This window comes from Symphalangus syndactylus, chromosome 11, assembly GCF_028878055.3.
Source record: "Symphalangus syndactylus isolate Jambi chromosome 11, NHGRI_mSymSyn1-v2.1_pri, whole genome shotgun sequence".
Taxonomy (NCBI): domain Eukaryota; kingdom Metazoa; phylum Chordata; class Mammalia; order Primates; family Hylobatidae; genus Symphalangus; species Symphalangus syndactylus.
The window spans coordinates 45,458,774-45,485,399 of NC_072433.2; the positions used below are offsets into that span (position 1 = coordinate 45,458,774).

Below are 26,626 nucleotides of genomic sequence, written 5' to 3' on the forward strand. Positions count from 1 at the left end.
GCTCGCATCCCGCTGGGCGACCCCTCCGGCCGGAGCCGGGGGGTCACGCGGCCCCGGAACAAAGTGCAGCGGGAGGAGTCGCCCTGACCCGGCGGGCAAGCGCTGGCTTCTCCCGGGCCAGAGCGCCACGTGCCAGGATCTGTTGAGCGCGCGGTGCACGGGCGCAGCAACGGTAGCCGAGTAGCCCCCGCACCTACAGCAGCCCTTGGAGACCCGCACAGCTACGCCCGCGGAGGCCGCCGCCGGCCGCGCCAACGCCTGTGCGCCTGCGCGCCCGCGAAAGCCCCGCCCCCCCAGGCTCCCTGCGCGCGGGGCCGCGCCTCCTCATGGCCGCCGCCGCAGTGTGTGGTATTTAGCGGGGGCGCGCGGCGGGCTCGAGGACGCGCGAAACGGCGGCGGCGGCGGCCAGGGGGGAGCCGGGGCGGCCGTTGCGGGGCGCGCTCTCGAGAGGCGGCGGCGGCCCAGGGTGTCCCGTCGGTCTCGGCGCCGGGAAGAGGCGGTGGCGCTGCCCGCGGTGGCGGGGGTTGGCGACGGAGCGCGTTGGTGCCAGGACCAGGGTCCGAGGCGCGCTCTCCGCCCACAGGTAAGTGGGGCCCAGCCTGAGGGAGGAGCCGACGGCGAGGGGCTCTCCGACAGGCGGGCGCCCAGGCCCGGTAATGGCGGAGGGCGGGAAGGGCGGCCCGGCCGGGGCGCGGGCAGTCGTCGGCGCGGCGGCGCCTTTGTCTCGGCCGGAGCCGGGCCGCCCGGTCGAGCGCCGCCCCCCGCCCCTCCCCTGCCCTCAGCCTTCGCGAGCCGGCTCGCCCCCGCCCCCGGAGCCCCGGGCCCCGGGCCCGGCGGGGTGGCGGCGGGGGTCGGCCCCGCGCGGCCGGGCCGAGGGCGGGGGAAGGGCCACGGCGGCGGCCCGGCCCCCGCGCGCCCGGGAGGCGGGCCCGGCCGGGGGTGGCGCCCGGCGCTCCCCGCGCCCTCGTGCCGGCCTTTGTTGTGGAGGGTCTCGGGGTGTGCGGCCAACATGGCGGAGGTCAGCTGAGTGCGGGCAGCTGCCGGGGCCCTGCCGTCCCTCCCCTCCCCGCGGCGCCCGGAGGCCCTGACCGCACCGCGCCGCTCGGCGGGCCTCGGCCTCCGCTCTCTGCCCCCGGACCCCCGGCTGGAGCCGTCCCGGAGGGAGCTGCGCTCTTCCTGCCGCTTTGGCCGGAGGCTTCATTGTGCAGTGGGAGGAATGCAGCCTCCTCCCTTGTTTATGTCGTTAGAGAAGAGAGCGCGTGAACGGCGTGCTGGGGAAGCTCTAGCTTATTATAAACCTGGCATTTCCTAGGGTTCATTGGCCGGGTAGTTTGGGGTCTTTTCTTAACTCTCCCAACTTAAGGAAGTGAATAACCTGGGCTGCACCAATGCGTAGATTCTTTTTCACTGTCTGCCGGTTCTTGGAAAGATACATAATTTGCTCGGACATTCAGAAAAGTCCAGCTTGGGTGTTCGGAAAATCAGATTGTGTGTAGCTCTTTTGCCAAAGTCATAGAGGCCATGAACAAACAGAGACCATGGATACTGGATATAGGACAGTGTTCTGACTGTCCCTTCCTAGCAGTTGAGCATTTACCTTTGCTTATAGCGGCTGTCAAGGGTAAATTGTTAACTCTTCAGCAGTTGGATGTTGAGAGCACGGGCTGTGAAGTCCGACTGTCTGCTTTGGGTCAAATCCTGTTCCACCGGTTTGTGACCTTGGGCAGATACTTAACTTCTCTGTGCTTCGCTTTCCTTATCTGCAAAATGGGTGTAACGACAGTATCTACCCCAAGCCCTATTGAGAATTGATGAGATGACAATAGGTGGACTGAAAGCAGTGGCAGGCCCATACTAAGTTCTGAACAAATGTTTACTGTTAAGACTGTTGTTTAATAGCTAAACTTACGAGGTTTTCTTGGCATGATGTGTTGGTATGACGAAAGTGCATAGGCCAGAATTTGTGAAATCAGGTCACAGATCTTTAGTGCTGGGTTTTTTCTTTCGATGCATTTTGTTGTTAAAAAGGACAAGGAGATTTGTATGATAAATTAACAGACTTTCTGAGATGGTGGCATTTTGGAAATTGCTATGGCCGGGGATTTGAATGGCGATATCTTTGTGATTAAAAAAATCAAATTGATTAAAATGAGGTCTCCTTTTAGCTAGTTTAGATTTATTGATCAGTTCACTTTCAAGGACTTGAGTTAACCAACTTGGAAAAGTGGGACAGTGAATACTTGAGTGTGTATCTATGGTGGTATCTATGGTGTTACCATCACTTTTAGAAGTTACTGAAGAGTAGAACGTCGTGTGGTGGCAAATGTAATGGTCTGGTAATTTTATCTGGGAGTTGTTGGCTCAAATTATGGTGGAGAGGATTTTAATTAGCTGTTAGGAGGACTTTAGACTGGTAGATCGTGAGACTCAAAAGTAGATTACATAAATTGGTTGTGTAGTGTTTCATTCTGAAAATTTAAATAAAGATACAGATTTCTGTAATCTTGGATGGCTAGTTGCAATTATATCCAGAATTTGTTCCCCAAAGTTTATGCCGAACAGTTTTTTTTTCGTTATTGGCATCTTTCCAACATAATTTACTAACATTTAATATTTTAAACTGAAATACGTATAATAGATGTGAAACTGATAACTTTTCAGGATAAGTATTCCACAAAGTACAAATTCAGAAACAACTTTAACGCATTTTACATCTGTTAAATATTAATCTATTCCCTCTAAGCTTCGGGAGGTTCTTAGAAAATTACTATAGAGAAATATTCTTTTTAATATCTGTAATTAAAAAGCATAATTAGGTTAAATTGGAGTTATGAAGGAATTATCTAGCTATGTCAGTAATGACATAGCATAACAAATAGGATTTTCAGTGAGTATGGTGTTTTGAAAACAGATCTTACATAACTAGGGTAACAAAGTTTAGTAATTTGCGAAGTTTTAGGTAACTGCTTAAATTGTATTTTTAAGCAGTTGATTTACAAAATTTTTTTTTTTTTGAGTCAGAGTCTGGCTCTGTCCCCCAGGCTGGAGTGCAGTGGCACCATCTCGGCTCACTGCAAGCTCCGCCTCCCGGGTTCACGCCATTCTCCTGCCTCAGCCTCCCGAGTAGCTGGGACTACAGGCGCCCGCCACCACGCCCTGCTAATTTTTTTGTATTTTTAGTAGAGACAGGGTTTCACTATGTTGGCCAGGATGGTCTCGAACTCCTGACCTCGTGATCCACCCACCTCGGCCTCCCAAAGTGCTAGGATTACAGGCTTGAGCCACCGCGCCCGGCCGATTTACAAAATTTTTAAAGATTGGAGGTTCTTTGTTTAAAGAGATTTATTACAGAATTTTGTGGAATTTCCATATTCACCTTGTGAAATGTTAAAATCTAGATTTTTTTTGTACAGCCCTCTCTTTCAACAAAATCTATGTGAAATCCCCAGAACCTTCCATCCCCCCCCAAAAAAAGGGAAGTTTTCCTTTTTACAATAAATATCCTTAATAGTATTCTTCAAAATAGTGGTATTTCTAATGCACTTTAAATGATTTAGTTCCCATGGCTATAGTTAGTTACTAGAATATCTGCTGCATAAGGGCAAGAATTGTGTTTTTAATATATATCCTCAGTACCTAGTGCTCAGTAGGTATTTGTTTACTCACCTACTACTGTGCATATTCTAATGACATTCAGATCTTTTTTTTTTTTAATTTTTTTATTTTTGAGATAGAGTCTTGCTCTGTTGCCCAGGCTGGAGTGCAGTGGTGATGTCATAGCTTATTGTGGCCTCCAACTCCTGGGCTCAAAGGATTCCCCCACCTTAGCCTCATAAGTGGCTGGGACTAGGAGCATGTGCCACCACACTGGGCTAATTTTTTAAAAAATTATTTTGTAGAGACCAGGTCAGGTCTTGCCATCGTGCCTAGGCTGGTCACAAACTCCTGGGCTTAAGTAATCTGCCCACCTCGTCCTCCCAAAGTGCTGGGATTACAAGTGTGAGCTACTGTGCCTGGCCTCCAATCTTTTTGCCTGCTGAGATGTAGACCCATATATCCCCTTATGCAGATTTTTTTAACTGACTTTATTTTTTAGAGCAGCATTAGGTTCATAGCAAATTGAGTAGAAGAGCCAAGAGATTTCGCATGTAGCCCCTGCCCCGACACGTGTAACCTCCTCCATTATCAACATTCCCCGCCCAAGTGGTAGATTTGTTACAATTGAGGAACCTACATTGACACACCATTATTACCCAAAGATTATAGTGGCGTACATTTTATGGGTTTAGACAAATACATAATGACATACATGAATGCTTTCACCACCCTAGAAATCCTCTGTCCTCCACCTATTTATCCTCACACCCCCAACCACTTATCTTCTTTCTTTTATTGTCTCCATAGTTTTGCCTTTTCCAGAATGTCGTATGTGTAGCTGGGCTCTTAAAATATGTAGCCTTTTCACATTGGCTTCTTTCACTTAGTAATATGCATTTAGGTTTCCTCCATGTCTTTATGGCTTGGTAACTCATTTCTTTTTTTTTTTTTTTTTTGAGACGGAGTCTCGCTCTTTCACCCAGGCTGGGCTGGAGTGCAGTGGCGCGATCTCGGCTCACTGCAAGCTCCGCCTCCCGGGTTCACGCCATTCTCCTGCCTCAGCCTCTCCGAGTAGCTTGGGACTACAGGCGCCCGCCACCTCGCCCGGCTAATTTTTTGTATTTTTAGTAGAGACGGGGTTTCACCGTGTTAGCCAGGATGGTCTCGATCTCCTGACCTCGTGATCCGCCCGCCTCGGCCTCCCAAAGTGCTGGGATTACAGGCGTGAGCCACCGCGCCCGGCAACTCATTTCTTTAGGGCTGCATAATATTCTGTTGTCTAGATGTACCACAGTTGGTTTATCCATTCACCTACTGAAGGATGTCTTGATTGGCTTCCAAGTCTTGGCAATTCTGAATAAAGCTGCTATAAACATCCATTTGCAGGTTTTTGTGTGGCCATGAGTTTGTAACTCCTTTGGGTAAATGCCAAGGAATGTGATTGCTGGATCAGATAGTAAGAGTATGTTTAGTTGTTTTGCTGCTGTTTTTTTGAGACGGAGTCTCACTCCGTCTCCCGGGATGGAGTACAGTGGCACAATCTCAGCTCACTGCAACTTCCACCTCCTGGGTTCAAGTGATTCTCGTGCCTTGGCCTCCTGAGTAGCTGGGATTACAGGCGCCTGCCATCATGCCCAGCTAATTTTTGGATTTTTAGTAGAGGCAGGGTTTCAACATGTCGGCCAGGTTGGTCTCGATCTCCTGACCTCAAATGATCTGCCTCTTAGCCTCCTAAAGTGAAGAGTATCTTTAGTTTTGTAAGAAATTGCCAAACTGTCTTCCAGATTGGCTGTACCATTTTGCATTCCTACAAGCAATGAATGAGGGTTCCTGTTGCTCAGTATCCTCGGCCGGATTTGGAGGTACCACTGTTCTGGATTTTAGCCATTCTTTTTTTGAGACGGAGTCTCACTCTGTCGCCCAGGCTGGAGTGCAATGGCGTGATCTCGGCTCATTGCAACCTCCACATCCCAGGTTCAAGTGATTTCTCCTGCCTCAGCCTCCCGAGTAGCTGGGATTAGAGGCGTACACCACCACGCCTGGCTAATTTTTTTTTTTATTTTTAGTAGAGACGGGGTTTTGCCATGCTGGCCAGGTCAGTCTCAAACTCCTAACCTCAAGTGATTCGCCCACCTTGGCCTCCAAAAATGGTGGGATTACAGGCATGAGCCACTGCGCCTGCCCTGTAGTGGTATCTTACTGTTTTAAATTTGCATTTCCGTGATGACATGTGATGTGGAGCATCATTTCATATGCTAGTTGTTATCTGTATATCTCTTTGGTGGGGAGTTAGTTAAGGTCTTTTTGACTCTTTTTTAGGTTGGGTTGTTATTGGTGAGTTTTTTGTTTTTGTTTTTGTTTTTTTGGAGACAGAGTCTTAGTCTTGTCTAGACTGGAGTGCAATGGCGCCATCTCAGCTAACTGCAGCCTCCGCCTCCCAGGCTCAAGCAGTTGTTCTCACGCTCAGCCTCCTGAGTAGCTCCTGAGTAGCTCCTGAGTAGCTGAGATTAGAGGAACCAGCCACCATGCCCCGCTAATTTTTGTATTTTTAGTAGAGACGGGGTTTCGCCATGTTGGCCAGCCTGGTGAACTCCTGGCCTCAAGTGATCTGCTGCCTGCCTCAGCCTCCCAAAGTGCTGGGATTACAGGCGTGAGCCACCGTGTTCGGCCAGGTTTGCATATTTTGGGTAACAGTTCTTTTTCAGATATGTCTTTTGCAGATATTTTTTCTGTTCTCTATCTCAAAGGTGGCATTGCCTCTCTTCTTCACATTTACATTCATTCCTTCTACCTTTAAGAGGTCTCCTTTTGGTCTCCAGCCTTATAGTCAGTTTTCCTACTGCAGTTTAAGTGAGCTTTCTAATAGGTGAACCTGACTTAAAAGGCTTTCAGTGTGAAGTCCTAAGTTCTTGATATGGTTCGTAAGTACATAGCCTCTCCTGAGCTGGCCTCTCTTGTTACTCCCCTGCTATTTTGGACTTGACTTGCAAGCCCTTCTCATCCTATTAAGCTCTATTATCTCAGCCTGGACATCACTAGCTGAGAAGGTCTTTGTGAACTCCGCATATTGAATTGGATGTCATCTCTGTGTTCCCATAGCACTGTGCTCGGCCCCACTGTAACATATCCTCCTGAATTATAATTTTTCTTTAGTTGTATGCCTCCCCAAATAGACTGTAATCTCTGACGACTTGGTCATCCTTGTGTCTCAAGAGTTTAGGAGTCTTTCTGGAACATAGGTGGTGCTCAGTAAAAAGTTATTGAGTGACTGACTCCACACTGTCCTTATTATACTCTTCTAGCCTTTTCATTTTGTTTTGTTTTTACCAAGGCACAGTATTTCTTACAGACTTCTCTAGCCTTATTGCCTGTGTTTCCCCTTTGTCCTACCTAGGCCAACTGGGTTCTTTTGTTCCTTGAACACTGCTTTAGCATCTCTGTGCCTTTGGTCATGATTGTATTTAGCCTCTGAAATGTCTATTTTTGCTACTTTGGGTAGATTACTGAACCTCTCTAAGCCTTAGTTCTATTAGTACATGAACAGTTATTAAGTATATTGCTGTTCTCTGCCTCCCCCCCGCCCCCCAGCCCCCATGTCCTAATGCTAGAGTGTCAGTATAATTAAGTGGCTAAGAGGACAAGCCCTTAAGAGTCAGATCTGGATGTGTGTCTTGGCTGTATCACTTACTAGTTGTGTTTGTGACTTTAAGTTCCATGAGAGCAGGGACACTGCCTACTTCGCATCTAAAAGCACATTGCCTAACACAGCAAGTGTTTATTGTAAAAAGATTAGTTGTTGAGTAAGTTACTTCTCTAAATATTACCACTTACCTTCTAGTGAGGAAAGAAAGAAACAGAATTACAAATTGTGAAGTGTACTGTAAAGGAGTCAAAGTGCTGAAGAGACCAGTGGGGTGGAAGGGAGACCTGGTGTCCAAGGATAAGGAGCTAGCCCTTTGAAGGGGGAAGGAGTACATCTTAGATGGAAGGTGCAGCCAGATAAAGGCCCCATGAAGTAGGGATGAATTTGGACTGCTCTAGGACCTGAGAAGTGTTGCTGGAGCAAATGAGTAGTAGAGAGAGACAGGTTGAAGAACTGCAGAGGGAAAGAGAGGAGAGATGCTGTGAAGTGTTAGCTGATATTAGCATCTGGCTGTTGTTCAAGGAGATTCTAGGAGAATACCTAGAGCAATATTAGGACTTTTATTTTCTAAACGTAAACTATTTTGTTGACATTTAGCCTAAATACATATAGAAAAAGTGCTCAAATCATGTGTACAGCTTGACATTTTCACAAAGGGAACACTATTGTAACCACCTCCCAGATCGAAGAAACAAGGAGCCGCCCCCTTCACAGGAAACCACCTCTTGACTTTTTACACCATAGATTTATTTTGCCTAATTTTGTGCCTATTATGAATGGAACAGTACAGTTTCTACTCTCATTCTTTTGTTGTTGTTGTTGTTCTTGTTTTGAGACAAAGTTTCACTCTTGTTGCCCAGGCTGGAGTGCAATGGCACAATCTTGGCTCACGGCAACCTCCACCTCCCGGGTTCAAGCGATTCTCCTGTCTCAGCCTCCTGAGTAGCTGGGATTACAGGCATGCACCACCACACTCGGCTAATTTTCTTTGTTTTTAGTAGAGATGAGGTTTCTCCATGTTGGTCAGGCTGGTCTCGAACTCCCGACCTCTGGTGATCCACCTGCCTCGGCCTCCCAAAGTGGTAGGATTACAGGCATGAGCCACTGCGCCCGGCCTGTACTCTTTCATTTCTCTTTGGCTTCTTTCACTCAACATTATGTTTTTTTGTGTGATTAAGGAGTATTACTTGCTTATCCATGACAAAGTTACCAGCTGAATAGCTATGTGTCCCAGTACTTCTTATTTTATTTTATTATTATTTTTATTTTTATTAGAGAAGAGGTCTCACTATGTTGTCCAGGCTGGTCTCAAACTCAAAGGCTTCAGCAGTCGTCCCGCCTCGGCCTCCCAAATTGTTGGGATTACAGGCGTGAGCCACCACGCCTGGCCCTTCTTTTGTTTTTTAAGTCTTATTCTTTTCCCTGACCATCTCAAATACTTTCTGACCAGTATTTCTAGAACAATTTTTTTTTCCTTAAATCTTCAGGAGGCTCAGCATGGCAGCTCATGCCTGTAATCCCAGCACTTTGGGGAGGCCGAGGCTTGTGGATCACTTGAGGTCAGGAGTTAAGACTAGCCTGGCCAACATGGTGAAGCCCTGTCCTTGTCTCTACTAAAAATAAAAAAAAATAGCTGGGCGTGGTGTCGTCCCCCTGTTATTCCAGCTACTCGGAGGCTGAGGCAGGAGAATCACTTAACCCGGGAGGCATAGGTTGCAGTGAGCCGAGAGGGTGCCACTGCACCCAGCCTGGGCAACAGAGCAAGACTGTCTCAAAAAAAAAAAAAAAAAAAAAAAGTCTTCCAGAACTTTAGGTTTAATGTTACAGACAAGGTATGACCAGAATAAAGCTGGCAGAAACCTTCCATTGGGTTTGTGGTTGCCCAGTCATGTTTGAACTTTTTTTTTTTTTTTTTGCTTATTCGTTTTTGTTTTGAACAGGGAGTCTGGGCACGTGGAATAAACTAGAAAGAGAAAAACCTTTGGAGAACTAATTATATTTATAAAACAGATCTTGCCAGTGAGAAATATTTTCTTAAGGAGTTTAATGCCAGTCTTGAATTTTGTAGAAAATATTTCACTGTACTTGGTATAGTTATTTATTAGTGTCACATCGACCACCTTGGTCTAGTGATGGTTGATACAGTAAATATAAGTGTATACTAGCTTCTCTGCAAAGACACTGCCTTGGAAAGATTAGTTCAATAATTTGTTTGACAAAATGAAGTAATCCTGTCCCTGTTAAAAACTTCTTCCTGGTTTCCTTCCTTTGTATTTCACATTAAATTTTGCCCTTTTAAATTTGGCCAGAGCTCAGGCTTGTTGGGTAAGGTAGCTTTACTTTTAAAAACTTGTCGAGGGCCCTGATTTAGCTTTATTAGGACAACTTCGGATATCTTGTCTATACAGACGTTAGTTAATTTTTGCAGACTCTATTCTTTTGAGTTTGTGAGGGGAGGGGGGCTATCATAAATTTTGTTAACTTTTAAAATGTTTAAGATATTTTCAGCCGGGTGTAGTGCCGGGCGCCTGTAATCCCAGCTACTCAGGAGGCTGAGACGGGAGAATTGCTTGAACCTGGGAAGTGGAGGTTGCAGCGAGCTGAGATTGCACCACCGCACTCCAGCCTGGGCGACAGGGCGAGACTCTGTCTCAAGAAAAAAAAAAAAATAAGATTTTTTTATAGTATAAAATAAAATGTCTACAAAATATGTAGCTTTTTGTAAATAGGCTGGTTTTAAGTTTCCTGTAAGTATCCCATCTATTTGAGGAATTTTAAGAAAAAAAGTGAAAGCAAGGAGATCGGCTCTTGAATTCTGTATTTGATATTTTGTAGAAGTTACTAGCAATTCATTAACAGAAAATGTGGAGACGTGATAAAATGTGCACTAAAATTTTTAAGTGTAATATTTTTTATTGCCAATAATTTTATGAAACATTGGAGAGATATAGAAATCCCCCCTCACCCCCAAACTATTATTTATAATCTGATTACTAAAAAGTAACCATCGTGGACATTTTGGTGTAGTCTGTGTGTGCTTCACATTTTTTTGTTTTACTCAGCCAAAGATATTTTAAAGTTCGTTTCTTTGATCTGACTTAAATTCTTGTAGTATTTCTCGTGATTATCATCTCTAAGAACTATATACGTTTGAACTGTGTACTGTAATTTCAAACGATGGAATTTGTGCTTACAGTCTCTGTTTCTTGCGCCTGTAGTTCAGTGGTCCCATCTCTCTCTGGTTTCTGATTCCAGACTTGCTCTCCTTTTGTCTAGTCCTGCATCTTAAACCATTAAACTACATTCTGCAGTTTGGATGTCCTTCCAGTTTCTTTTCTGTTTCATTACATGCTACATACATGCATACATACATGAAAATAGATCTATCAATGTGCATATCTATTATACTTACCTATTTTTTTCTTTTAACCTAAATGAAATTGTAATCTATATATTCTATGGCTTTTTTTCTCCCCCCTCATTTTTTTTTTTTTTTTTTTTTGAGGTGGAGTCTCGCTGTGTTGCCTGGGCTGGAGTGCAGGGGCCTGATCTCATCTCACTGTACCCTCCACCTCCTGCGTTCAAGCAATTCTCCTGCCTCAGCTTCCCTCGTAGCTGGGATTACAGGTGCCCGCCACCATGCCTGGATAATTTTTGTATTTTTAGTAGAAACAGTTTCACCACGTTGGCCAGGCTGGTCTCCAACTCCTGACCTCAAGTGATCCACCTGTCTCAGCCTCCCAAAGTTGCTGGGATTACAGGCATGAGCCACTGCTCCTGGCCTCTCCCCCCTTACCCCGTTTAAACAGTTGATTCTTACACGTTAGTAAGTCTGATGTATGAGTCCATTTTATTTAAAAAAGGCAGCACAGTATTCTGTTGTATGGAACATATTTAACCGCTTTCTTAGGATAAGGCTGTTTTCAGTTTACTATTACAAACAGGCATCCATACACACCCACTCCTTTGCCAACATTAGAGGATAGACTTTTTAGAGTCCCACTGTGTCGCCCTAGCTGGAGTTCAGTGGCACCGTCTTGGCTCACTGCAACCTCCGTGCCCGGGTTCAAGTGATTATCTTGCCTCAGCTACCACTTTGACCTCTTTTGGCTGATTATTTTTGCATTTATCTTTGTCTTTAAATAACACGCCTCTTGTTTCTAGATTTCAGTTTTTGGCTTTCTTTGTTGATTTCCGTTTGTGACTTCAACTCTTCTTGCCCCCATCACATGTGCATACCCTCTCATTCCTACATTCCTAATTTAGTTAGTAACACTGCAGTTTTTTATTTGCATTATCCTATCAAAGTTATTCACAGTTTGAGCCATGTAATAAACTGATTACTTATTTCTCTGCATTTTTTAGTTTTTATTTTTTGTAGGTAATACCTTTTTTCTTCCTTCCTATTTTGGCTTTGTTTTCTTCTGTACTTACTGCTAATGCTACCTCACATTCCTTGCCGCTTGTCTAAATGTTCCATCAGGTTGTTTGGATGCCTTCAGTTGCCCTCTTCTAGCATAAAGTTGTCATTATCTTCAATAGTTTCTTTACCTTTCTCCTAGATGCAGTCTTCTGTTTATTGTAATCCCGTTCTTTTTCTTGGTTACTTCCCTTGTATTTGAAAAGCTTATCTTCCAGGAGCTTCCTAAGAACATATCTAGGGGAGGTAGTATTTTGAAACTTTGCGTCATCATTCTGCCTTCAACACTTTCAGGATAGTTGGGTATAGAATTCTAGGGCATAATTTTCTTTGAGAATTTTAAAAGCATTGTTCTGTTGCTTTCTGACTTTGGATGTTGCTGCCCGAAAGTCAAAAGTTCTTGTTTTGTGATTTATTTATTCACCCAAAAAATATTTATTGGAGCCTGTACTGTGTGCCAGGCACTGTATTAAGTTTTTGGGATACATAATTGAGCCAGACAAAAATCCTACCTTCCAATTGAGGACAGGGGGCACCTATAACAACAAATAAAAAATAATAAGTGAATTATGTAGTCTGTTAGAAGATAATACATTCTTTACTGGGAAAAGAGTAGGAGGCGTGAGATGGGCAAAGATTTAGGAGTACACGGGCAGTGGGCAGGGTGCCGCTTGCTATTTTAAATAGGGGGTCTGAGTGAGTGTCATTGAATGTAACAAGTAGAGATTTGAAAGTTAGGGAGTTAGCCACGTGGATATTCAGGAGAAAAATATTTTAAGGCACAGGCCCAAAGGAGCAACCTAGCATTGCCATTGAACAAGGAAGTCAGTGCAGTGAGTAAAGGGGAACAAAGTAGGAGATGAAGTCAGAGAGTAATGGGAACACAGCACCATATTATATCCTTATACATAATGGCCCCTTGTGGGCTATTTTTAGGATTTCAGCTTTTACTCTAACATGGGTAGCCAGTGGAGGGTGTAGAGCAGAGATTTACATCATCTGATATAAAACGGAGCTGGATTAATTAATTGCTGTGCTCAGAACATATTAGGTGGTGAGGGTGGGAGACATAGCTGGAAACAATGAGACTGGTTGGGAAGATATTGCAGTAATCCAGATGAGAGATACTGGTGGCTTGGACTAGATGGTAGTGGTAGAGGTAGGGAGGAATGGTTGGATTCTGAATATATTTTGAAGGGAGGTAAATAAGATTTCCTGACTGTTTTACATGTTGTGAAAGAGAAGAATCAAGGCTGACTCGAAGGCTTTTGACCTGGGTAACTGGAAGGATGGAGTCTATCAATTGAAACAAGGAAGACTCTGAGTGGAGAGACTTTGGGAGGTGATGTTTCTCTTTGGCCATCCCCCTGAAGGGGCAATTGGATTTACAAATCTGGGGTTTCAGACAAATCTGGAGTGTTGTGTTTATTTTTAAAATCTGGGCTGGAGATAAAAAATTTGAAATCCTTAACATGTTGATGGAATTTAAAACTAGTAGACTGAATGACATCACCAAAGTAACAGTGTACATAAGAAAAGAACATCTTAGGGTGTAAGGGTGGGAGACAAGGATGGAAACAGAGAGACTGGTTTGGAAGATTACAGTAATTTATAGGCAGCTGCAATTTCAATAATTTGGGGAGAAGAGCAGGAATAAAAGGAAGCTGAGGATTGACTGGTGAGATAGGAAAACCAAGAGTATGTGAAGTCGGTGAACAGAATTTATTAGGCAGGAGCCCAGTGATCCATCAACTCTGTCAGGTGTTGCTGACAGTTCAAAACTTGCAATTTAAATACAAACAAAACCACAGAACCATTGAAATTGAAATTACTGATTCACTAAAATATTGGATACTGTCGGCTGAATTTTAGTCTTAAAACTGCACTGATGGGGTTGACTTCTGGTTACGAAATTGACTGTTACCGGGCAAGTTCTTTTTGAGTTAAGCATACCTTAATTGCCCTGTATCATGTGGTCATATGAAATCTTGATTTTTTCACTGACATTTAAGTGCTTTAGTGGAAACCATGATGGCATTTAGGCTTTGCTTCACACAAATGAATTATTTATGTATTAGATCTACCTCAGCTTTTCTCTTTAGCTTGTGTAATTAGAGAAAATAGGACCAACTTACAGCCAGTGTGGCCATAAATATGAATAGAGGCATTTAATTACATGGCTAACAGGTGTATTCAGATGATTCAGAATGTGCTGATACTGTTTTTTAGACTATTAAAAACATGAAAGTAAAATATTAAATTTTTAGAGAAATGTGAACTCCTTGTGAATAGAATCTTAGTTTGAGGGAAATTAGTATAGGTTGTTAATTCTTCTGTTACATCCTTAGTTGAAATAACTAAAATGGTTTGGCTAGAGTTTCAGGTGGTACTGCTTATGTCAACACAGATTGTAACTATTTCAGCAGAATATAATTGAATTTTAATAAGGCTCCATGATTTTTTAAAAGATGGCATTTCTTTCCTATAAATTCCATTACTTTTTTTCTATTTTACTAGTAAAGAGCCATCAATCAAAATGTATCGGACTTGCTAATGTGACTTTTTACCCTGTTTCTTTAATTTCTTTAGTCTTCCTAGAAATATGCTCTTCTTTTATGCTTAGTTTAGTATCACAAACTATAGATTACTGCTAATTTTGATCTGCTGTAAAAATCTGTGTGTGTGTGTGTATACATACTTACCTACCAGATTTGTCAGATGTAATGTGAAGTTGAATGTATTGTATGGCAGAGTGTAGAACTAGGTACCGTGAATTTTATAAGTAAGGTTTCAAAAAGCACACCTTAAATGCCAAGATGGAGTAAAAGAGCAAGTGTGCACTGGAATGTTTGAGAATTTTGTATCCTGAGAGAATATAAAACATAAGGTAGTAAATGGCTGTATTCAGATAACTAGGTAAATAGTATTTGAATGCTTTTATCTAGACACTGAGACTTGGTTATATTGCACATTAGTTTGTAATCAAGACTGACGTTTCAATAATTTTAATTTCAAGTGTGTTGCTAAAAAGTGTTAAGATTATTTAAAAATTTTAGTAATGTGTGGTATGAAATAAAAAGTTGAAAAAGCCTGTTTGGCCCTCTGCCTGGTTCTGTTGCTCTTCTCTGCTCTTTCCTCTCCATGATACTTACTTTGCTTTGATTTCATGTCTAATGATTTAATGGCAGACTTAGAATATGTGATTCTATCACTTTGATGGAAAGTAAAGGTATAATTTAAAGACTTTCGGAAGTTTATTTTCTTGATACGTTTTTGTAAATATGGAAAAGATGTTTTGAATGCCAAATTAAATATTCCATACCAGGGTAAGTAAGGAGAACATACATACTGTTTTTTAGGGTTATTCAAAAGAAGATGAGATTAGAGACAACAAAACATCTGGCTGTGCTCATATTTATTTCAAGGTACTGTATTGCCCAGGCTGGAGTGCAGTAGCCATTCACAGACACAGTCATGGTGCAGTACAGCCTTGAACTCTTGGGCTCACATGATCCTCCCTCTACAGCCTCTTGAGTAGCTGAGACTGCAGGCATGTGCCAGCTTGCTCTAACTTTTTTTTTTTTTTTTTTTGAGATGGAGTTTCACTCTTGTTGCCCAGACTGGAGTGCAGTGGCACCATCTTGGCTCACTGCAACCTCCCCCTCCCAGGTTCAAGTGATTCTTATGCCTCAGCCTCCGGAGTAGCTGGGATTACAGGCACCTGCCACCACACCCGGCTAATTTTTGTATTTTTAGTAGAGACAACTTTCCACCACGTTGGCCAGGCTGATCTCAAACTCCTGACCTCAAGCGATCCTGCCAGCCTTGGCCTCCCAAAGTTGTTGGGATTACAGATGTGAGCCACCATGCCTGTCCTTGAAATCTGTTTTTGTTTTGTTTTGTTTTGTTTTTGAGTTGGAGTCTCCCTCTGTCGCCCAGGCTGGAGAGCAGTGGTGTGATCTGGGCTCACTTCGAGCTCCACCTCCTGGGTTCACACCATTCTCCTGCCTCAGTCTTCCGAGTAGCTGAGACTACAGGCACCCGCCACCGCGCCTGGCTAATTTTTTGTATTTTTAGTAGAGACGGGGTTTCACTGTGGTCTCATATCCTGACCTCATGATCCGCTCTCCTCAGCCTCCCAAAGTGCTGGGATTGCAGGCACGAGCCACTGCGCCCAGCCAAAGTCTGTTTTCTTAAGTAAGGTGGGGATAAATGTGTAACTTTGGTCATTGGAAAGGTTAAATGAGAACATATGTAAACCATTGAGTCTACCTGGCACTTAGTAGGTGCTTAATGCATGTTTGGGGCAGTTCTTCATTAATGAAGAACAGTATTTAGCTTGCTGACTCTGGAACCCATTGAGACTAGCAGCAAGAGCAAAACCAACAACCAAGGTCCAAGGAAAGACATGAAAATTTATATAGAGGGGTTAAGGAGTTACAAGAGTAATGTAATAAGAATTTATGTGGCTCTTCCTACTTAAGGGAAAGGGAAGGGAGTGGCCATTCTTTCCATCAGTCTCTGTTCACTTGCTGGAGATTGAGGATACCTATATATTTTGGAAAATGCTTTAGTATATCAGAAGGTTATCTGCAAAGGGTTGAGAATCAAAATGGCATTAGGCTTTTCACTTACATCACTGAATAGCAGAAGACAGTGGGCATAGCTTACTTAGTTCTTAGGGAAGAGGGTTGTGACCAGGATTCTAAGCTGTGGGATTTATGCAAGAGCTTCAGACTTAGACTAAGATGGAGAGTTAATCACTTACGTAATCCTTTCGGAAACTTTCTTTGAAGTATTGTGATCACACCACAAAATTAAGGATTCAGGTGTAGTTAGATTTGATTAATTGCTTTGACAAAGTTAGGAGCCTAGTACAATCTTTGTTGTGCCTAGTGGGAAAGGGAAAGTTTTACTATTGGCATGTTGAAGGGCTTGCATTGTTTTGGGGGGATCTTACACTTTATTTATTCTTTCCCAGACAGGGTCTCACTCTGTTGCACAGACATAGCTCATTGCAGCCTTTACTTAAAGTCCCAGGCTCAGATGAGCTTCCCACCTCAGCCTCCCAAGTAGCTGGCTCTACAGCAGATGCCACCACACCCAGCTAATTTTTTGTATTTTTTTGTGGAGATGAGGTCTCAGTTTATTGCCTTAGGCTTGTCTGAAACTCTTGGGCTCAAGTGATCCTCCCACCTCAGCCTCCCAAAGTGCTGGGATTACAGGTATGAGCCACCAAACCCCATGTATATGCTAATCTTTAGCTTGGGTGGAAGCCTCAAAATAAAGTGATTTAGCAAGTGTTGTATTTTGCCTTGAACACATTTAAGTCAGGATTTGCCTTTCCTCTTTGTCTTCTGTTGACAGCAGCTTTCCTGGGTTTCCCTCGTCTCCAGTAATCAATCTTTCTAGACCTATTAGTGTAACTTCTTCTGTAGCTGCAAAGTTTTCGGAATTACCTTCAGGAAAAATGGAGGTTTTAGGAAAAATATACAATTTTTAAGAAATCATTTTATTGCTTTGCTACAGTTCTTTAAACTATAGATTGTTTAATTTATTGTCCTCATAACAGTGTTTGATTTTTTAACTTTTGGCATTTTAACTTGTTGAATTTTTAAGAGACTTGCCTTAATTTTGTCATTGTGTAAGAAGCAAGTAAGTCTTAAAATAGAAGCAATGTTTAATTAACATTTTAACGTAAAACATTTTCTACATAATACCTGCCACAATGTCAAATGAGTGTGGAAAATACCCTTTTAACCTAAAGGCATTCTGGGAACAAGAAAAGCCTTAAGTGTTTTGAATGGAGGAGTTTTATTTAATGAAGATTTCTAATGGAAAGAGCAAATTTGTAATCTGATACCTATAATTTTATTTTATATTTTATTGTTTCTAAGAATAATTTTTGTGTTACTAGAGGTGGGGTAGTCATAATCGCATCCTACCCTTTTTTTTTTTTTTTGAGACGGAGTCGCTCTGTTGCCCAGGCTGGAGTGCAGTGGCACGATCTTGGCTCACTGCAGCCTCCGCCTCCTGGGTTCAAGTGATTCTTCTGCCTCAGCCTCCCAAGTAGCTGGGATTACAGGCACACTCCACCATGCCTGGCTAATTTTTGTATTTACTTTGTAGAGACAAAGTATCACCATGTTGGCCAGGATGGTCTTGAACTCCTGACCTCAGGTGATCCACCTGCCTTGGCCTCCCAAAGTGCTGGGATTACAGGCGTGAGCCACCATGCCCAGCTCTTTTTTTGTTGTTTTTTACTAAAGAATAAACATGTTTTACTTTTTGCTCATTTTGACTGTTTTCACATTTGTTAATCAGACTAATCTTTATAAAGCAGTTTATTGTCCCCTTTGGAGAAAATACAGCTAAAAATCACCAGTATCCTCATATAGGTAACCGATTCATTGGTCTGATGTTGTAGCCCTCTTGATTTGTCACCCCGTCCCTCCCGTCTGTGTTCTATTTGTAACTTCATTTACAATATATTATGATTTTTTTCCATATCTGACTACATTTCTCCATTTTAAACTTCTATAAGTAATTTATAAAAGGAAACAAAGATTGCCACGTGGAATTGAGAATAAAAGTTTATCTTTCTACTGTTAAGTATGCTAAGGTGGTAAAGCAGTGGCTGAATGCTCTGAAATTACTAAGACAACATTAAAGGCTGATTCTAAAATGTTTTTATTTAGATTGACATCTACTTAAACTATATACTAAACTGGGCTTGGGACGTAGGCTTTAGAAAGTGTTGGTAATAGTGCATTCTTGCTAAGTTTTGGATTTTTGCCAGTTTTGGATTCTGTGGGCTTGTCTTAAGGTACTTCTGTGAACTTTTCAGCTCTTTGTAAAACTAGTGTAAATATTCTACCTAGTTGAGAATCAAGGTTTATTGTGCTAAAAATTAAGTGGTGGTTGATTCTTGGCAGACATGTTTGATCACCTTTGCAAGGTTAAGGCATCTTTTGGAGTGTGTTTCTTGGAATCTACAAATTCTAGGTCTCTGACTTATTGATGACTTGGCAATTAAATCAGGTCTCAGCTGAAAACTTAAATATTCTGGAATATGTACCATCCATGATACACATAAATTACCCATTTCAATCTAGACAAAAGCCAGTTGAGGCTGGAAACAGTCTAGTTTTACAGCTCAACAACTGGTGGAGCCGGGGTCTGAATCCAAGTGTAGATGACTCTAGAATGCTTCCACTTTTCTGACTTAATTAAGTAGAGGGTCCTGTCCATAGATCAGTGGTTTTCAGAGTGTACTGTAAGGCGCGCTGTACAGATCTTTTGGAGTTTGGTAAACAGTGAAATATCTTTTGCTTGAGAAATAATCAGTCATCTTTTTGTTGTATACATTTTGGTTCTCTCATAGTTCTGTTTGGAAGAGTTTCTCTAAAATATATGAAATTTTCTTCTCTAGGGAAATTTAAGACCTGTCGAATGAAAAAATATTAGAAAATAAAAATACAGACTGGGCGCAGTAGCTCAGCACTTTGGGAGGCCAAGGCAGGCTGATTGCTTCAGCCCAGGAGTTCGAGACCAGCCTGGGCAACATGCGGATTCCCTGTCTCTACAAAAAATACAAAGAAAATTAGCTAGAGTGGTGGTGTCAGCCTGTGGTCTTAGCTACTGGGGAGATTGAGGTGGGAGGATTGCTCGAGCCCAGAAGACCGAGGCTGCAGTGAGTGGAGATTGTGCCACTGCACTCAGACCTGGGCAACAGAGTGAGACTCTGTCTGAAAAAAAAAAAATAGTTGTGGGGCTGTGTCTATTTTCAATTATATTTCTTTTCCTAATGCTGTTTTGTGTAGCTTGTATTGTAAAACGAGGTTGAGGTGATTGAACACACTGTTAATAGAGTGAGGAAGTGGTTAGAGTTAAAATTTCTTGCTAAAAGTGGGTAATCTGCAATTCCTTGCATTGGGTTCACTCCTCACTGCCAACTCCTGCTGCATTTGGAGGCTGCCCTAAGCATGATGTAATGACAGGTTAAACCTCTGCACGCACTAGCTGATGCAATGCAAATCTGAGGCCCAGGACTTTATTGGGGCAAGGGTAATGCTTGTTTAAAAACAAAACAAGCTACTCTGCGTTTAATGAGGCCATTTAAGATGGCTTTCCCAGAGTGGGAAGAGAGTATAATCTCTTAGAAGGTTTAAGTAGGAGTTTAATGTGGCAGAAGTGTGCTTACTACTTTTCCTGCGAAGTCTTTTCACAGCGGGTAAGGAGAGTTTAAAATATAGTGCCGATAGGAGTAGAAATGAAGTGAGCTAGAATTGAGGAAATATGGTAGTTGATGCCCGGTAAATAGCTGTTGAATGAATTAGGGAGAATGTTTTCACTCTAAAAATTTAGAGTTCGCACGATAAACCTGGAGCGTAGTGCCAGTGTGGCCACGCATTTCCCAGATACGCTGTAGCTCTTAGATCGAAGCCATAAGAAACTGCCGATATTAGACTGTTCTGACCTACCGAAAACAGCATGGTTCCACCGGATTTTAAACTGGTGGAAATGCTGAGGAAGGCTCGATGTCGCTGGGGTGGGATGGGGTCAACGGCGGGGTGGCAGGGGCTTCCCCCCCACTTTTGGCTGGGGGGCGGGGCTTGCGGGCACGGCCCCACCCTTGCGCGAGCAAGACGGGCACCGCCCTGCGCGCCGCGCGCCCTGAACTGGCCCTGGCGCCCGGGGTTGGAGTGGGCGTTCCCAACGCAGGCCCAGCCCCGGCCGAGGCTCCAAATGGCTCTCCCGGCAGGCAGGCTCCTGCAGTAGCCCCTGAGCTGGCTTAGGGAGCGCACTTCCTTCTCAGCCAGCGCGTCGCCCCCTGCATCCGCGGCCTCCACCGGAGCTGGGCAGGAGCCTACCCAGTGAATCTGGAGAAGACAAACTTAGGAGACAGACGAAAGCTTAGGACACATGGGAGGACAGCGCAGCTGTGGCTCCCATTTTTGGAGATGCAGCCGAATTTGAGCTCACAGGGAGGTGTGGTTGCCTCCTAGGGATGGAAAGGCTTCCTTTCTCCACCTCTGTAACTGGTGCTTCTGAGAAGTAAATGGTATTTGGATCCTGACCTCAGACGCGAATTTGGGTCTTCTGTGCTTAGGAGCAGAAAGAGCCCAGGAGGGGCCTGTTCCTTTACTTCTTGGGGGAAACGCAATGCGTGGCCTGACTTCTCATGACGGGAAGGGCTACTCCACCTTCTCTGTACTCCTGGAAGGGAGTCTTGTTCACATGTTTACCAGCGGTCAGGACAAGGAAGAGAAAAGGTATTGACATTAAGAGGATGGGTTGCTGAGGCTGTGAAACTTGAACGCTATTAGTCAGTGGAACCTGCCTGGCTTAGGGAATGGCTGCAGCAGAATCGAGCCGGTTTCCGAGGTTCTCAGTCGTGTTTCATTTGGGCTGCTGTGCTTTTTTCTGTTTAAATCAAACTTCAGGTTACGTCATGACTTCTGCAGGGCTGTCCTTGGTTCCTACTGCAGGGCGCCTGTGTGGTTGGGATTTCTTTTCTGTTTCAAGATGGAGCTGGGTTCCACCCTTGGAGCTTTGAGAGGCTTTAGCAGTTGCTGTCCTGTAATACCTCCATTCACAAGAAATATCGTTCACATTTCGCTTCTTTTTCACACTTTGAATAGGAGTTAAAATGTGCTTTCTATAGTGTTTGGAAAATGGCAAAGATATATTGTAATGTGAGCCCGAACTGTTGTTGTTAAATGTATAACTTGCTAGGTCAAGAAATTGTGAACAACAGTGTTTTGCTTGGTCTGTAGCTATGTTGTGTTAAATATAAACTGAGTTTATTGCCCTTGGATGTGATTCTTTGGTTTGATTTAGTAATTTGAAAGGCATTGGTTGACTAGACTGTTTTTTGCCCAAGGAACCACTTTGTAATTGTTACGCTGCTTACTGAAGTAAACCGGACCATGCAGTAGGCATACAGCATACAGCCAGGGTGTTTTGGCAATGCTGAGCCCACTGTTTTTTTACAAGTGACATAAAATGGATGTCATATATACAAAGAATCTACTCAGAGGGAAACTGGATTACAGGAGAGCTCCTTTATAGTCCTTTGTCAGGGGACAGAATACCTGGGTCACACTGGGCTTCAGATGAGAGTTGATTTCATGTTCTGAGTCCATATGATGAGACACATTACGATGGAATTCTGTCACTTTTGTTGCCTCTTGAACTTTAAAATATCCCTTTAGTGACATGGAATTAATCTTTATTTTTTCCTGCACCCTCAGCCCTCGTTTAAGCTATCAGTTGGTAACCACTTGGGGAATCTCTAGATTCACATTGGTAACCAACATTGCTCCTTAAAAGTTCCTTGCAACAGAATAATGACTATAATTGACATAAAACATTAATTTTGAGGCTTTAGTTTTGTAATTTGGCTTAGTGGCCGGGCGCAGTGGCTCATGCCTGTAATCCCAGCACTTTGGGAGGCCGACACGGGCGGATCTTGAGGTGAGGAGTTTGAGACCAGCCATGGTGAAACCCCGTCTCTACTAAAAATACAAAAATTAATCGGGCATGGTGGCGGGCCCCTGTAATCCCAGCTACTTGGGAGGCTGAGGCAGGAGAATTGCTTGAACCTGGGAGGCAGAGGTTGCAGTGAGCCGAGATCGCGCCATTGCACTCCAGCCTGGGCAACGAGCAAAACTCCATCTCAAAAAAAAAAAAAAAAGATTATGGCTTAGTAGAGTTACTAGGAGTGCAGTCTTAGGACATCGACTGATCTTTTTTTTCACCCCCAAGACAAATAGTGGCCTGCCATATCCCAGTCCAGGTAGCTTCCTGGGAAAAGTTGCTTGTTTTATCTTTGACTCAGCCTGACTAGTTACATTGTCGATTATTTCTTCCAGATGATATTTACCTGTTAAATAATGTTCATTACTCTGCTGATGAATGTTTCAGCAACGCTGGAGAACCCTAGGCTGCAAGGGGTTCTTCACCTGTTGACTCCATCCCCCACCCCCAGTATGGCATGTATCTCTGCTGTGCTATCATCTTCTTTCCTTTTTCATTGTCTCTTCCTGACTGGCCTTTGTTCATTATGTCTGATACATATTGTGGATTGAAAGTAGAACAGAAAGATATACTTTCTCTACCAGACTAAAGTTTTGAGATGGCCCTCCATTTCTCCCATGCCTCCCTTCACCTTTGTTGTGTTTTTATTTATTTTTATATTTTCGCTACCTTTACTAGTGAGTACATCCCCTCACTCTTGAGGTGGGCATTGATCAGCAGGAAATAAGATTAATACCTGGCTGGTGATAATTTGGGGGGAAGACTTAATTAGATAGAGATGGATAATAGAATGGCAGCAGACCTTTCCCCTTGTGACCCCTCCCCTCATTCCCAAAATACACCTCTAGAGGAGATAATTGCTTACCATTAAGAAGAGTTAATGGAAGGTGATACTCTGATTGTTCGGCATTGGAACTACATTCATCCCGCGGTATCCTCGGATTAGTTCTAGGACCCCCTTCCCCATACCAAAACCTGAGGATGCTGAAGTCCCTGATAGAAAAAGATGTCATATTTTGTATATGCATATTCTCCTGTATAATTTAAATGATCTCTGGATTACTTAATACAATGTAAACAATATGTAAATAGTTGTTATAGACTGTATTTTTAAAATTTTGTATTATTTATAAATTTTTCTGAATATTTTCAATCCATGGCTGGTGAAGTCCTCGGATGCAGACTGTGCGGATACAGAGTGCCGATTTTATACAGGAGTTCGCCTGTAACTCCCTGTACCTATCAACAGCTGACTCCAAATTAGAAAGAAATAGAGTAAGGGAGCCTCAGGGAGAGTCCTAGCAAAACGGATTCGATTAAATTTCCGTACCTTGTATAGTTTCTCTAGTTGTTTATGGTCCATCTTCTATTTTAGCATTTATTATTCCATGTAGTCTATCCAAAGACGATTAAGGGAGTTCCAAATGTTTTCTGGAACATTTTGAAAAGAGAGCTTATCCAGTATACAGATCCTAATAAAGTGCACATTCAGTGTAATTTTTTTTTTAATATCTTACTTTTTTAATCCTATTTTTCTTTCTCTTTTGCTCAGTAAATTTTGTATGAAACTTTAAAAGGACTTACGGCATGTAAACTTTATGAAATAAGTCATGGTTATAATTATTTTTCTTCTGCCTCCTTATGTATTTATTTCAGAAATGAGCCGTCAGACTGCTACAGCATTACCTACCGGTACCTCGAAGTGTCCACCATCCCAGAGGGTGCCTGCCCTGACTGGCACAACTGCATCCAACAATGACTTGGCGAGTCTTTTTGAGTGTCCAGTCTGCTTTGACTATGTGTTACCACCCATTCTTCAGTGTCAGAGTGGCCATCTTGTTTGTAGCAACTGTCGCCCAAAGCTCACATGTTGTCCAACTTGCCGGGGCCCTTTGGGATCCATTCGCAACTTGGCTATGGAGAAAGTGGCTAATTCAGTACTTTTCCCCTGTAAATATGCCTCTTCTGGATGTGAAATAACTCTGCCACACACAGAAAAAGCAGACCACGAAGAGCTCTGTGAGTTTAGGCCTTATTCCTGTCCGTGCCCTGGTGCTTCCTGTAAATGGCAAGGCTCTCTGGATGCTGTAATGCCCCATCTGATGCATCAGCATAAGTCCATTACAACCCTACAGGGAGAGGATATAGTTTTCCTTGCTACAGACATTAATCTTCCTGGTGCTGTTGACTGGGTGATGATGCAGTCCTGTTTTGGCTTTCACTTCATGTTAGTCTTAGAGAAACAGGAAAAATACGATGGTCACCAGCAGTTCTTCGCAATCGTACAGCTGATAGGAACACGCAAGCAAGCTGAAAATTTTGCTTACCGACTTGAGCTAAATGGTCATAGGCGACGATTGACTTGGGAAGCAACTCCTCGATCTATTCATGAAGGAATTGCAACAGCCATTATGAATAGCGACTGTCTAGTCTTTGACACCAGCATTGCACAGCTTTTTGCAGAAAATGGCAATTTAGGCATCAATGTAACTATTTCCATGTGTTGAAATGGCAATCAAACATTTTCTGGCCAGTGTTTAAAATTTCAATTTCACAGAAAATAAGGCACCCATCAGCCTGCCAACCTAAAACTCTTTCGGTAGGTGGAAGCTAGACACATGAAGGTAAATAAAAAGAAAGGCTGTTAAATACAGGAAACAGTTGCATGTAGTAACACTAATATATTTAAAAAATAAGTCAACAGTAAACCACTGAAAAAATATATGTATATACACCCAAGATGGGCATCTTTTGTATTAAGAAAGGAAGCATTGTAAAATAATTCTGAGTTTTGTGTTTGTTGTAGATTGATTGTATTGTTGAAAAATAGTTTTGTTTTTTTTTTGCGTGGGACTGTGTGCGTGCGTGGGTGTGTGCGTGTTTGGGTTTTTTTCCTTTAACTGACAAGCCATCTTGAGTGGTCATGGGCCACTGCTTTTCCCCTTTGTGAGTCAATACATAGTGCTGCTGTGTGCTTTTTTTGTGTGTGTATTCGCTAATTTTTATTAATTTTAGTTTTTCATTAAATAAATTTGACTTTTCTGTAATTCAGGTTTTTCCTTTTTTTTGTACCATTTTAAAGTTAGTGTCTTTTGATATGCGTATTTGTTTATGGTAAAAAATTTATAATTTGTTCAATATTTTCTTTTCCCCCATTAATCAGTTCATTAGAAATATTTTAAAATCAGCTATTTTGTGAAGCCATGAGTTCCAGAAAGTAAAGGTGATATCGGAAAAATGATCAAAAGCTATTTAAAGCATCTGTAAGATGCTCTCGCTCTTTCTGTCTTCTACAGATGAGTCACACCTTTGAGCTTAATCTTTGAAAGGTTAGAGAATAAATTGATTTTTATAAATACTGCAAATCAGGCTTTTGTTTCCTTTTTCAAATAACTTGGACAAATCACATGTTTTAAAATTTGTTCTTGTATTTATTGGTTTTGCAGAAGAAGGCATCGTCATGCACAGTATTTGTAATTAAAAGCAAATCATTTGTTTAAAAAGGCAGTTTGCAAAAAAATGTTTTTGGTCTTTTATAATTCTCATTAAAAGAATACCTGGCAAATTAAAAAAATCTTACTGCGTCTGCTTTAGCTCTAAGTTTGATAAAATCCAAAGTTATTTTCCTGTTTCATTCCGTACTTTAATTATATAGCAGAAAGCTGTGTGTTGTCATTTTTAAGTGTGGTAGAGTTATACTGTAAGTCACAGCAAATAACTGGGTATATGGCCTCTGGATTAGTCTTTCCCATGCCCTGCCCCTCTTGCCCACATTTTGATTCTTAAAACTGTCAGGAGAATGACTAAAATGCTGACCACTTTTCACCTCTTTAAAAAAGCACAATGATATAATAAATTTACTATTTCATAGCCTACTGGCTGAGAGCCTTGGTTCTGCAGCCAGACTTCTAGGCACCTAAGTGCCAGTCTCGGCTCTACCCCACTAACCAGCTGTGTGACCTTGGGCCCCAGTTTCCTAATGTGTAAAGTGGGGTTAAATTATGGTAGATACTTAAAACATTTAAATGGGGTGCAGGTATGTTACCTGAAACAGTGCTTTGTTCATATCAGCATCCAGCGAATGTTAGCCACCATTATGCCTTTAGTACCATGTAGTTAACTGTTGCTAATTACTTTGAGGCACATGGCAAGATTCTGAAATTGCCTTCTGAATGGTGAAAGAGAATTTTGTGTGGTTTTTATGGGTACTGTAAGCCTAGAAAGTCAATGAAAATTTGGAGTTCACCCTTATCCCACCACTGATTCTGGATAATTTTGGATGAGTTTATTTCTGTTACCCATTTTCAGAAAAGATGATTGTATAGTCTCTTCCTTACATAAATATTATCTTTTGAACTGGTTATAATGTGCTTGCGGAGCTTTTTTTTTTTTTTTTTGAGACGCAGTTTCACTCTTGTCGCCCA

General features: G+C 42.6%; 2 protein-coding genes across 3 annotated transcripts in view; one reads left to right on the forward strand and one right to left on the reverse strand.

The window, feature by feature from the left end:
* The first annotated feature begins 331 nt into the window (after positions 1–331).
* On the forward strand, positions 332–25,776 carry SIAH1 (siah E3 ubiquitin protein ligase 1). Of its 2 annotated transcripts, none has more exons than XM_055233169.2 (2): positions 332–583; positions 23,859–25,776. In XM_055233169.2, the coding sequence occupies exon 2, from the start codon at positions 23,861–23,863 to the stop codon at positions 24,707–24,709; it is 849 nt and encodes a 282-aa protein (XP_055089144.1). In that variant the 5' UTR covers positions 332–583; positions 23,859–23,860; the 3' UTR covers positions 24,710–25,776. The 2 variants fall into 2 exon arrangements, with proteins under 2 accessions (XP_055089144.1, XP_055089143.1); XM_055233168.2 differs by lacking the exon at positions 332–583 and adding an exon at positions 20,286–20,935.
* The window catches only part of LOC129457711 (lon protease homolog 2, peroxisomal), a 126,382-nt gene continuing 123,578 nt past the window's right edge, over positions 23,823–26,626 (reverse strand). Inside the window, exon 17 of the mRNA XM_055233165.2 lies at positions 23,823–24,812. Within this exon, the coding sequence (XP_055089140.1) occupies positions 24,693–24,812 (120 nt within the window). The 3' untranslated portion in view covers positions 23,823–24,692. The remainder of the gene's footprint in view (positions 24,813–26,626) is intronic.